Raw genomic sequence first — 13,365 nt, forward strand, 5'->3', positions numbered from 1 at the left:
TAAGAGATTCAGACCCATAATTAGTTCAGATACAAGGATTAAAGATGATTAATGTTAGTAAGATTTAGTATTAAGATGTGAGTGTGGAAACAAAAGGATAAAAATAAAACAGCAGATTATAGCAAAAAATGATTAAGTTTTAGAATAATCCACACCTAAATTGTATCAAAAGTACTCATTACATGTGTACTAGTATGTTCAAACTAGATTTTGCCTTAAGTAGGTCTAACCTATATAGCATATAAACTAGATTTTGCCTTAAGTAGGTCTAACCTATATAGCATATAAACTAGATTTCAAAGCCTAGGTCCGCTTGTTTAAAAGTCTGATCTGACTTGTTAGTCTGTTTAAAGACTTATTATATTATATGATCATGAAATATGTCATCATGTCTATATTTTAATGGGCTTATAAGCCTACTTTTAGTTAGGTTCATCTAATTCTAATAATTAAATTATATTTTTATATACATATTTATAATAATATTACTTAAATTAAAATAGTATAATTTCAACATTCTTATATAATATAATTAAATAAGTCGGTATGTTAGGTTCAATAGGCCTTTTAGGTGACCTAAAGTCTAGCATGTTAAGTTAAATAGACTTTTTAGAAAGCCTGATATAGTTTATCATACTTCATAACTAGGGAAGGCAAAAAAAACCCGTATCCGTGGGTATCCACGGGTAAAACCCATACAGGTACGGATCACAAAGAGTACCCGTGGGTATTATAAACGGGTTTTTAAAAATATCCGTAGTACATACGGGCAGGTATGGGTATTATAGTACCCGTGCCCGCGGATACCTGTTATTTATATGATTAATATATTATATTTAATTAAAATAAAAATTACATTATTCTAACATTCATTACACTATACTATGTACATCTTTTCATTTTACTTTGTTTACATATTTTATTGAGTTTGGTAGTGAAAAACCCTACAAATATTATTACATGTGTAGAAACACACATGTTTTACAAAGAAAATATATACTTTTTGTTAAGGAAATGAGAACAAAAAAGCACACAAATAGAAAACACCAATAATTTTAGCATTTTTGTCAAATAGTTAATCAAAAGGTACAAAAATAATTAAGTTTCATCTCATTTGAAACATAATAGAAGTAAAAAATTACCAGAAATACCCGCACAGGGTACCCGTACGGATACGGGCGAGTATGGGTAATGCTTTCCTATTTTAAAACGGGTAGTGGGTAACTACTACCCGTGTCCGTCTGTGCCCGTTGTCATCCCTATTCATAACTTCTCTTCATCTTCCATCCATTGCCCATATTAAATTCATAAATGAGTATGGATGCATGACCAACAAACCACAAGACTTAGTTGAGTATGTTTATTTCATTCTAATTGTCCAAATCATTTAACCTCCCAACCTTCATAACAATCGAAAAGTGCTGAAATGCAGATCATGCTTCAAATTACATTAGTTCAATGGAGAATATAACAACAATCAAGCCTTAATCTCATCAGATTGGTCATTTGTCGAATGAAAGATAACTCTGACATGTAATGATAAATTCTAAATACCGAATTACTTTCCTTTTCCATCCCAACTTTAGAGCAGAAAAGAAAGGCACTTACAAGGCTTAATATATCACTAAAATCCCAACCAAACAAATTATGGAGCAGAACCATTTCAAGAAATCCTAAGATACCCAAAAATAAAAAGGTAGAGAAAGAGCAAAATTCCTGAGCAAGATACAAACTCAGTAGTTCACTCCATGCTATATTTTTTTTCATATACACAAATCTACATCGCAGTACTTATTGTCAATCAGTGGTCTACAGAAACAAATAGTTAACTACAAATTAAGCAGCTAAATACTAGTGATTAAACTTCTTGTGTTACCTCCTCCTAGGTTGCGGGATATCAGTTCAAGCTAGAAGGTTGAAACATCAATGTTCAATCGTAATAAACTCGGCTTACAGAGCATATATCTTCTCGATATCGGAATTATATTCATCCACGTCTGATATATGTGCAGAGTAAGACCACGAGAACGATTTGCTTCCACTTGCTCTCTTGATTTGTCGCTGGGAATCACTGCGGTACGTCCCAAAGTGCTGCCTAAAAACAAAGTAGCATAAGCATGCTAGAGTCCCAACTAGAGTTGGTACTCCCAAAAGGGTGATGGTAATAGCCATCCATGTTTCCCTTCCAACAACCACAAAAGCTAATGCAAGAAAAGCCCCACAAGTGCAGGAACATGCAGCCCACATTAGCTTGTTAATCACTGACACAACCTGCTTTTGAGCCCTTGTGTCCCATGCTACCAAAGTGATTTGAACGACAACAACTGCGAGAGAAATGAAAAGTGATGTAGAATTCAAAAGGCAGAAAACTCGGAAACCAACTTTGTCGGCTATATTGGCCTTCCCTGCCTCGGGCCCTTGCATTAGGTATTGACCAGGCAAATTGAATATAGCCAAGAATGCGATTGAGGCAAAAAGGACAGAGACGACCGTGACAGAATTGATGGTGTTTTGTACTGCCTCTCTATGAAGTTTCTTCAATTCCTTAGCGATACCAGAAACTCGTCTACGGGTTTTTTCATTCTGTTTAAGTTGTGACTGCACCTCATGCTTTATATCACTCACAGTTCTTTTAAGTTCCATGGCTTCGTCCACTCGGCCAACATGTCTGGCATGCTTGGCGCCATATTCAGCAAGGGCTTCATTGATTTCCAAAGCTGAATCTCCATATGGAAGTTTATCTGCTAAATCCAACGCTGTCTCCTGCTGATTATTGATGGCATTGACATCCATAGCTGTATAGCTTAACAAAAAGATCACTATCTAAAATAAGAAGAACCAAGTGTCAGTAGAGGCAGACAACAATTTTGAAAGGAAACAATGAATGTTCTTCGCTATAGCATGATATCAATTACATGAATACTATAGATAAACTTCATATCATAATTTGGAGATAAATAATTACATGGTTCCTTATAAACTACTGGTTAAATTGTTACAACTTACAAGCATACAAATATGAGTTTGGCACTGTGGTTATGTTTTATGTGTCTACTTCTTCTAGCATACAAAATCCCATGATTACTCCCTTGCTAGTTATCTAGAATCATTTTTAATTACGAAATGTTGAATTTCTCTTGAAATGGATTTAACTGCATAATTACAATTTTATTATAGTTCTGTGGAGTCTCACCAATTATCATATCATGTCTCATGGAGTTTGTCATCATTTACACATAAAGTTAAACTTCAACAGAAATGTTAAAAACATTCTCTACATTCTTATACATTTAACTACCCAAACAAGGTTGTCATTTTGTTTCTAACAAGGAAAAATGTTAGAATGAGCAAAGTCATGCAGAGCTTATATGGTCAAAAAATGAATATCCCACTGATATACAAAAATGAGCAAATCCAAGTATAGCTGCAGCAAAATGCAAAAGGATAATGTAAAACAATGAGCTGCCACCTGAATTCGTTTAACGAAAACGAAAAAAAATGTACCACAATTATAGCATCTGAAAGATTGGATGGACCAGTTTATAACAAAAATGAAGCAAAAAAACATTCAAAAAACAAAACAACTGTCTCATTGCATTGCGAAATTGACCTGTGAACGGGCTTTCCTCGTAGCAATGTGTAGAGCTGTATTACCCTTCTTATCTCGTTCATTCAAAATGGTAGGATCTGCTTCTAATATCTCTTCCACTGCTGAAGTACTCTGTCCTTTTACGGCCATATGCAGTGCAGTTTGACCCTTTCTATCTTTGATGCAGACAATTGCGGGATCTCGGGCAATAAGTGCTTTTACAATAGGAAGGTTGCCATACCTAGCAGCATTGTGCAATGCAGTTTTGCCATTTTTCCGAACTATCATCATTGAACTGACATCAACATCCAAGATGGCATTCACCACATCTAAATGACCTTGAACAGCAGCTGAATAGAGAGGGCTAGTGTTTGTGGAGTCACATAAGTTACAAACCTCAGGCCATGTACTCAAAAACTCCCTCACAATATCTGGAAAAAGAATGACAAACTAATCATGATTGAAATCTTGGTATCATCAACATCGCAGTAAATTAAGAATATGTAATTGCAATATGATAATTCTCCCTTAATCTTGATACCTACAAATGAATAGTATACCTTGGTGTACTTTTAATTTTTTTGGAATAACCAAGGGTATCCCCTCAACCTATGGATAAGGAACTAATTCCTTTCGGAGTGTGTGACTGTCCCTTCCAACAAGTGTCACTCACAGGAATCAAACCCTTGACTTTTGGATTATCTGAAGATCTAGTGCAGCCTTAAACCACTATACCAACACTTGCTGGTTGGTGTAGTTCTAATTGATAGTTTATTATAAAAAGATAGAAACAAAAGAAAATCATTTTGTAGAAGGTGGGAAGGGAATTAACAAGTCTGTCTTATAAAGTTAAATCCTGAGGTCCAATACATACTCTTAGAACTCAATTGCAAGTTTGCAACACATGAGAATGATTTTGCCTCATTATGAATTTATGATCATGTAATTCTAGCTGAACCATCAAGGATTTGCCAAAATGGACATGAATTATATCATAAGGGGAAAAAACTCAAGAATAATGACATGGAATGTCACAAATTTGTCATAAAATTGATTTCTAGTCTTCTGAATATCTAATCTTCCCAAAGTTCAAAACTTGTGAAGCCATGGAGGCTTAATTAATACAATACAACCAACCCAAATTTGTCAAAATAAATATATATACATATTAAAACAAAAGCAAAACATTATGTTTCAAAATCAATTAGATGAACACAACAAACAAATTATTACTCCACAAAAAGCTACATACATTCCCTCCATAAAAAATCTGTAAATCAAGCCCAAGAATTTTCGCATATAAATTATAAAAGAAAGTTAACTCAAAATAACATATACCCATTTATGCAAAAACAAAACTTTATGTTTTACAATGAACCTTGATGCACACAATAAACCAACCATTAATTCAAAAAAAATAACAATCCCTGATTGTGTTAAGGAAAATGCAGCAGCACGGTCACAATTGCAGTTGCTAAAACAACTAAAATTACAAAATTGCAACCTCAAATATATTTATTTTTCTTTAAAAAGTTACCTCTAAATGAAAAATATCCAATTGATAACCAAAACAAAAGCAAGAACTATAAATAAATCAGAGGAAAATACCCAAATGGCCACACTTAGCTGCAACATGAAATGAATTCATATCAGCCTTAGACCTGATCTTCACAACCTCAAAGTCACAGAACCTGAACAAGAAACTAAACACCTCTTGAAAACCATGCTCTGCAGCAATATACAACATGGTTTCTCCAGCATCGTTCTGAAGTGAGAAAAACTCAGAAAAAAGTGATGATGGTGATGATGATGAAGATTCATCCTTGTTCATCTGTTCTAGCTGTATCTTCAACCCATCAAGGTCACCAGATAGAACAGTGTTGAATATTGCTTGGTGGGTTATGAAGCAAAGAGCCTTTGAGTCCATGATGATGGATGCAACAAAGAAACAAGAAAAAACAAAAGTACAAAACAAAGGTTGATTTTTTTGAGGTTTGGTTTTTACTTGTAGTGGAAGTTTCTGTTAAGTTGCATGGTTTTGTGTTTTGATTAGAACCCAGAATAGAAGAACATGTGAAAGAAAGGATCAAAAGTGTGAAACTTGTTTCTGTTGCAACAAAGAGGAAGAGAGTATCGAAGTGAAGTTGATGACAAAGCTGTAGTTTTCTTACACGCATACGCGTTATTATTTTATTATTGGTGAATTGCGTGGGCGTTTTAATTTGTATTTATTTGTACAGCAATCTTTTTCAACAAATTTTATATTCTAGCTAAAAAGAAGACATTAGTCTAGCTATTAAAGAGCTCTGATTAATTAAAAAAAATCTTTCGGGTCCTACCTTTTCTTCCTAAGTTCCTATTTATTCTCATCCTTGCATCATTTTGCACTAAAAAATGGAAATGGAAAAACATTATTCATTCAGAATTTTGAAAGCAAAGATTGTTTTGAAACATGGTTAGAAAAGTGGTATGATTAAAAGAAAACTTTCAGTTTACTTTCTGACTTTTTTAAAAAATGTATGTAAAAATGACCTCAACTATGTTTCAGGTACAAAATAATTTTTGTCTCGAAATCATTTTTCATTGTTGATAAACTTTGAATAATGTTGAATTTAATCTTGAAAAAGTTGTATATTAAGATACACATTCTTGAACAGAGAATAAAATATATTCTTATGTCAAACTAGTAAAAGTATGAGTAATGCACCATTTTGTGTAATTTTAAAAATATTTTTTATAAAATAATTAAATATGACATATATCATAATTTTAGTGGATGAAGAAGATGACTTATCTCTTCATATCAGAAGATATTTATTTTGATTTAAAAAATATATATTAAACTTGTTGATGACAAGAAAAAGGGTTGGAGAACTTCCTGTCCTAAATGTTTTTTTCTTTCTAATTTATTCGGATTAGTGGGTCCAATCTGAAAATAAATATAAAATTAAGAACTTTATATTGTGCCAATTTTGTACCTTCTTGTTTTAAACACAATCATACTAGATTATTTCATATTTGTATCGGTACTGAAAGTATAATATAATTATTACCATCGTATAATTTTTGTTTTTATTTTATTTTTAATATTTTTTAATTTCTAAAAAAAATCATATAATTATATATAATCACCATCAATTTTGTTAATTATTATCTCACCTTAATTTAATCATTAAAATAAAGACAAAAAACATAATATAATGTGTATTCAATAAAAATTACAATATAAATTGTATCACATATAAAAAATATTTTAATTCACTAAAATAAAATATATAAAATTTAAATATTTGATAACAAAAAAAATAAAAAATGGCATCGTCACAATAGTATAAATAAATATAAAAGGTGTATATGGTATCATATCTGGTTGTTCAATAAGCCAGAATTTTATTTGTATTATTTGTTAGGGTGGGGTCTAGTTGTACAGAAAATCCATGTGAGGTTGAGGGTGATATTGACTGTATTTAGGTAGGTTCCTTCTCTGTCACCATAAAATAATACAAAAGTGATATATTATTATATAAATCACTCAATAAACTCTTCTCCAAATTCTCTTATACCTCATAAAATAATATTTTTTTTGTTAATAGTTTATAACTAATATATCTCATTTTCTTGTTATATAAAAAATTTGTATGTTGATTTTGCAAAATAATATAACATTACTTAGAACTCAAAATATTCTTCATACGTTTGAATGGTGGAATGTTTTATAATTTATATAAGACTATTTAGTTCTTTTTTTGTCTTCAACCCTGTATATTAGTCTGGGTCAGTTTGGTAGTTAGTAAGAAAGATAATGTAATATTTATCATTTATTATTTATGGGTTAAAATTATCATTAATTTTTATATAAAAAAGTAAAATATATAAACGACAAATAATATGGTGATGATATAAAATAATATTTTAAACTCAAAATAAATAGTTTGCTAGACTTTCATTTATGCATAATTGTTTAGTTCATAACGGAAAAAAAAAGTCAAATTCACATATTACTTAATACACAAAAAAACATGAAAAGTAAAAATTTCATATTTAGATTTTTTTTTAAATTATAATAAAAGAAGGAATAAAGAGAGACAGTAGATATCTCTCTCCCCTTGGAAAATCCTATTTGGAATGAACAACGATGTTCTCCATTAATAAAGAGATAAGTGGTTGTTTTCACCCATATTTTTAATGACAAAAAATATGATTTCATGATAAACAAAGAGATAAAATATTATTATATGTAGCTTTTTATGTGGTACTTGTCTCTTCATTAATGGAGAAATCCTTGCTCATTCGGAATTGACAAATAATTACGATAATGAATTGTCAAGGGATGGCTATGGGCCAAAAACTATACCTATAGTGGGCTATGCATTTGTTTGAATATGATTGTCAAAATAAAATTGCATAAAATTACAATTGATAGTGCAATTTAAGTAAGGAAGATCTATTAAATTGAGAAAACTGAATCACAAGAAATTCCATGTGTGCTTAAAGTTGTTACACTCTGGAAGGTTTTAAGCCCACCAACTCTCCATGTTTGTTTAATTTCAAACTCCACCCACTATTCATATAAAAATTAGCAAAATTAATCTCAAATATCCTCCTTAATTGCTCCGTATATAATTTAAATTAGTAATTACTTTCACAGTATAAATTCCAATTGATTAACCATCAAACAAATAGCAGTTGGCACAAAGAGCTAAGTATGTAGTTCAAGGTGCATTCATGCACTGTTTTGAGGATTTGGTTATATGAATAACAAGAGTTTAACTACAATAGATAAGTATCACAACTAGTAAGAGAAAAGAGATCCACAATCAAAACTTTAATCAAGCCTCAAGGCAATTGTTTTCATATTCCCTTGAACTTCCTTTATTATTTAACATCGTCCTATACACAGTTTTATTGAATATGCGATATTAAAAGGCAATTCTAGCATAGTAAGAATGCATGTGGAGAGTTATGATATAAATTATTGACCAGACATCTTTCCAATTAGTAGTTTTCAACAAAATATAAGTTGAAAAGGTCTCAGGGTGTGACGGTGTATGTCGAGATCACTCTAGCAAATGGATTTTTGAGTTCTATAAAAATTTGGGGACATCTAATGTTTTATTGGTAGAACTTTGGGACATTTTTTCCATTCTCACTATAGTGTGGAACAAGGGAGCTAGCAAAATTATTATGGAAAGTGACTCTCAAGTGGTTGTGAACCTGGTAAACAATGGTTGTGATAACTTTCACCCTTATGCCTCTTTAGTAAAAGTGATCCAGGAATGGATGGATAAAGATTGGACAATTCGCTGCACTCACATTCATATGGAAGCTAATCAAGTTGCTAATTTTATAGGCACTCATGTGATAGACAAACCTCCTCCTGGCCGTAGGGATTTACTTTTATTTGATTGTACGGGTATGTTCTTGCCTAGAATGTTCAAGTGTAGTCCTTTGGGGTCCCCCCTCCTTCTCACCAAAAAAAAAAAGTCTCAGCAGAACCATTGTCACTTGTTCTAAAAGTGATATTTTGAAGATACAAGAGTTATAACGCTGGAAACTCCAATGTTAGGGAGTAATGGCTGCGTTACTGATAGAAAATGTGCAATGGGTAAACTCTGAAGAATTGATATCAAGTTTCAGTTGATGAATTGAACACCATGCAACACAACATATTTAAATGAACTTATTCTGGCGATTGACGAGTCTTACCCTTCATACGAACATCCTCAATTCTGATGCTCTCATTTTTTCATTTCATATTTCTTAACTATAATAGTTTCATATCCTTGGATTACTCCTCTTTTGCTCTTACTATTTTTTACCTTATTTCTTTATAAATAAAAACTACTCTCTCACATTATGTAAATCAACTTTGATTTGCTTATAATATATTTTGGATGTCCACACACATTCTTATATAAAATGACATTGATACGGTGCTTGCACTTGCTCAAATTTCAAAGTTGCTTTTAGGTTTGTCAATTTTATCTTAGGTCAACTCAAACACCTCCTTATCTCATTTGTGTTCTAGTTCCTTTGAGTTTAAAGAGTATCTTGTCTACAAATTGGCCTCTTCAATGTTTAAGGATAGGTGTCACACTGTTTTCCGAAAAGATAAAATGTCACCAACTTTTTTGTAGTTTAAAATATATAGAATATGGTGAGGAGAGAATATAAGACAAATCTTCTAATGCAAGAGTGTATTATCAAAAGGCAAAATATAAACTAAGGATTGATATTAAACTAAGCTATAGTTTTGTTATCCATTACACTACCAAAAAAGAGTATTATATGTATATATATTGGAATATATTTTTTTCTATTTCATTAAATATACCACTTATCAATACATATTTTCTATTTCCAATACATATTTTTTTTGTTTCTTTTCTATCCCCGCAGGCTAGCAAAATCATAGTAATATTTTTATTATTAACCGTAATATCAGTACAGAAATAAAGACTTTTAATTATGAGTTTTCATTCATAAAAAGAGATTTGGGTAAAAAGGAAAATAATGTCAGCTATAAAATATATCTAGTACTCTATCATAAATGAGCTTATGAGTTAATAGTTTATTCAAATTACTATCTTTGCCAAAAAAATATAAGGTTATTATAAACTAATAGTTTATTATTATTATTATTGGATGTGCAAAAAAGGAAAACAAATATGTTGTCCCATAATAAAGAGAATAAAAAATCTAAAAAAGTGCAAATGTGAAAAAAGAACAAAAGAAATAAAAATGACTATAGCAACAACAATGAAAGCATTATGAACATATTGCAATTGAATTTTCAACAACAATGAAAACAATAGAATTGCTAGTATGTACTTTTTAAATAATTTTTTACATTATATTATAAATTTTATGATTGGCCGTGAATTTGTATTGATAGGGTGTTAATTTTGGTAATCAATGTAGTATTAGTTAATACATTTAATTCTGGTTGTTGGTTTGTTTAATATTAAATTTATACATTGATTTCTGATTGTTCAGATTTGCTTATTTTCCAAATAATCTTGGTATTTGATTATTAATTTAATTGATTTAATAGATTAAAATTTGATATTCAAGTCATAATAATATATTTAATTGTTTAACTTTATACATTATGATTTATAATGATCATGATTTAACAAAGTATTATTTTTTAACCAATCATATCTCTCATATATGTCAATACTCAATATCCAGTTTCCCCCTCATCAAATACTACTCACAGATTTTTATTGATCAGATAGTTATCTAACTTAAGTTATCTGATATTCTTGTTAAACGTGCTTCATGTAAAATCTGTTAACTTTAGTCCAAAATTATTATTTTAAAAAATTGTCCTTCGCAGAAAGTATTGAAGAATCGTAACTTTTTTATGATGATCCAACGCTCAGTTAGATTTTAATCTATAATCTATAATAGAGTTACAAAAAATCAAGCTAAATATTATAAATATATTGAAATTAACATAAATCGGCATTAAATATAATATGATCCAACATAAATATATTGAAATTAATATATAATAATATCCAACATAAATCGGCATTAAAATTAACCCCATATTTTTATAATTGCATTTGTTATTGTAAAAAATCAAGGTATATTTTGTAAAAGATCTAACAAATATATTGAAATAATTAACAAATTCTGTTTAACAACCGGATTTCCATGCTATAATCAAGCTAAATATTCTCCAAAATTAGAACGAAATCACTTTTCTAGAAACATACAGCACACAAACACCTTAATCTGACTACCATAGTTTGCCGATAATTGCATCTTTTGTTCAACCAAGCCAAACTTTCTTCCCATATACCATTCCATTAACAACAATTTCCTTTGGTTTTCTTTGGCTTTCTTTCCTAAAAATCATGGGTTTCAGATCCCTCTTCAATCGCAAGAAGAAACTCATAAAAAACTCAACATCATCACCTAACCATCTCACCAGCCCCATCATCTCTCGTTCTACATCCGTTTCAATACATGCCCGCGCTGAATTCATGGCGGAGCTTGAGCAAGTTTTCAAGAAATTTGATGTTAATGGTGATGGCAAGATCTCTGCCTCGGAGCTAGGGTCCATCATGGGAAGCCTAGGGCAACCCTCGAGCGAGGAAGAACTTGATAACATGATTCGTGAGGTTGATGCTGATGGTGATGGATACATTAGTCTCGATGAATTTATTGAGCTAAACACGAAAGGTGTCGATTCTAAGGAGGTTTTGGAGAATCTTAAGGATGCTTTCTCGATTTTCGATGTTGATGGCAATGGCTCCATCACCACGGAAGAGTTGCACATGGTGATGGCTAGCCTCGGCGAGGAGTGCTCCATCGACGAGTGCCAGAAAATGATTAGTGGGGTTGATAATAACGGTGATGGCATGATCAACTTTGAGGAATTCAAGATCATGATGATGGGGTCTCAATCAAAGGAGAGAGTTGAGGTTGAACCATAAGGAAAAATTAAAGGCATGTTTTCTCTTGTTTCCTCTTTATTGTTATTATCATTTTATGCATTCCAACTTGTTTAGTTTCTTTTCCTTACTTTTGAAGAAATTATTGATTGAAGGGGTTTTTCCAATGTTAATATGGATAATCTGTTGTCACAAACATGTCCCAAACTATGTCTCATATCAATTATATTATGTCATGTGAGTTAAAAAAAATTATATATTCATAACTTTATCAGTCTTTATTGTGATTGATTAAGGACGTGATTGGGGACATGGTTAGGGACAGCAAATCCCCATCCTTTAGTCATACTTGTTTACTGGAGAGACATGTAGGTTTTAAGGTTTCTGGATCCAAATTGAATGATGTAATGCAATGTTTTTTTCTTCGATTGTGCATCCATGGCATCATTTGATCCTCTTTATTAATTTGTTCTTATATTTTTCATACTTTGCCATTTTTATAAATTGTTTGTGATATACATTTGACCTAATTGTAATTTTTTTTGTTTATATATGTTTACTTTTATTTTGTAACAATTTATTGTGATGAATCTTTAATTTCAAATTTACTTTTTGCTTAATTTCGGATGGATTAAAAATAAAGAGCAATATAGAAAATTAAAAACACTCTTTTTATATTTTAAAACATAAAATATTATCATATGTGGATTTCCACCAAATAAAATGTATTTATTAATTGATTGTATTCTTTATTGGGTATTATAAAAAGTCTCTAAGACTTTGTTTGGAAGTTATGAGGGAAGGGAAAGATTGTCTCCAAAAACCGTAAATTGGAGGAATTTTAAAAATAGATACTTAAACCCTCCAAAACCTTCCCCCTCCTTGATCTCCCAAACAAGGGGAAAAGTTTTCTCTTCCCTTCTCTTCCTCTCCAAAACCCCACTCCCAAGCAAACAAGGCCTAATAGGCTTCACTTGTACTGTCTGAATGCATGCTTGTGTCATCTTTATCCCAGGAAGTGATAGTGGGATTCATTTCTTGTTGCTTCTATCATTTCTCTCTACTCCAAATTCTTCTCTCTACTCTTATTTGTTAATGTTTATTTCATGCATAAAGCCGTATCAGTATGGTAAGGCTCTATAAGGTAGATCTTTTGCCTCTTGCATTTGTTATGTAAACCTTATATATATATATATATATATATATATATATATATGTATGTATGTATGTATGTATCTAGTGAGAAAGACATACTTATATGAGAGTGAGGGAGTTGATTATTAACCCTTAGAATAAAATGAAAAGCTTGGATTAGATATCTCTTTTAAAAGTCACATGACTTTACATTCCTTCTACAACATACAGTGG

At 31.1% G+C, this 13,365-nt stretch overlaps 2 protein-coding genes across 3 annotated transcripts; one reads left to right on the plus strand and one right to left on the minus strand.

Annotated features, from left to right (window-relative positions):
* On the minus strand, positions 1,602–5,769 carry LOC109361086 (ankyrin repeat-containing protein At2g01680). 2 transcript variants are annotated; one of them, XM_019606406.1, is made up of 4 exons: positions 5,198–5,769; positions 3,611–4,020; positions 1,913–2,823; positions 1,602–1,881 (listed from the first exon to the last, which is right to left on the minus strand). In XM_019606406.1, exons 1-3 carry the CDS (start codon positions 5,514–5,516, stop codon positions 1,951–1,953), a joined length of 1,602 nt encoding a protein of 533 aa, XP_019461951.1. In that variant the 5' UTR covers positions 5,517–5,769; the 3' UTR covers positions 1,602–1,881; positions 1,913–1,950. The 2 variants fall into 2 exon arrangements, with proteins under 2 accessions (XP_019461951.1, XP_019461949.1); XM_019606404.1 differs by having other exon boundaries at positions 1,605–2,823.
* LOC109359585 (probable calcium-binding protein CML25) lies at positions 11,331–12,040 on the plus strand. Its single transcript, XM_019604288.1, has one exon. The coding sequence runs from the start codon at positions 11,458–11,460 to the stop codon at positions 12,037–12,039; it is 582 nt and encodes a 193-aa protein (XP_019459833.1). The 5' UTR covers positions 11,331–11,457; the 3' UTR covers position 12,040.

The sequence above is a fragment of the Lupinus angustifolius genome, chromosome LG11, assembly GCF_001865875.1.
Source record: "Lupinus angustifolius cultivar Tanjil chromosome LG11, LupAngTanjil_v1.0, whole genome shotgun sequence".
Lineage (NCBI taxonomy): Eukaryota > Viridiplantae > Streptophyta > Magnoliopsida > Fabales > Fabaceae > Lupinus > Lupinus angustifolius.

What these genes read in the sequence shown, in the direction of transcription:
- LOC109361086 (XM_019606406.1), bottom strand. Translation starts at nt 5,516, where the DNA reads ATGGACTCAAAGGCTCTTTGCTTCATAACCCACCAAGCAATATTCAAC. An exon ending in AGCTAAGTGTGGCCATTTGG is followed by an intron (nt 4,021 to 5,197) that starts GTATTTTCCTCT and finishes TTCTTTTTCCAG; the next exon opens with ATATTGTGAGGGAGTTTTTG. An exon ending in CGAGGAAAGCCCGTTCACAG is followed by an intron (nt 2,824 to 3,610) that starts GTCAATTTCGCA and finishes TTCTTATTTTAG; the next exon opens with ATAGTGATCTTTTTGTTAAG.
- LOC109359585 (XM_019604288.1), top strand. Translation starts at nt 11,458, where the DNA reads ATGGGTTTCAGATCCCTCTTCAATCGCAAGAAGAAACTCATAAAAAAC.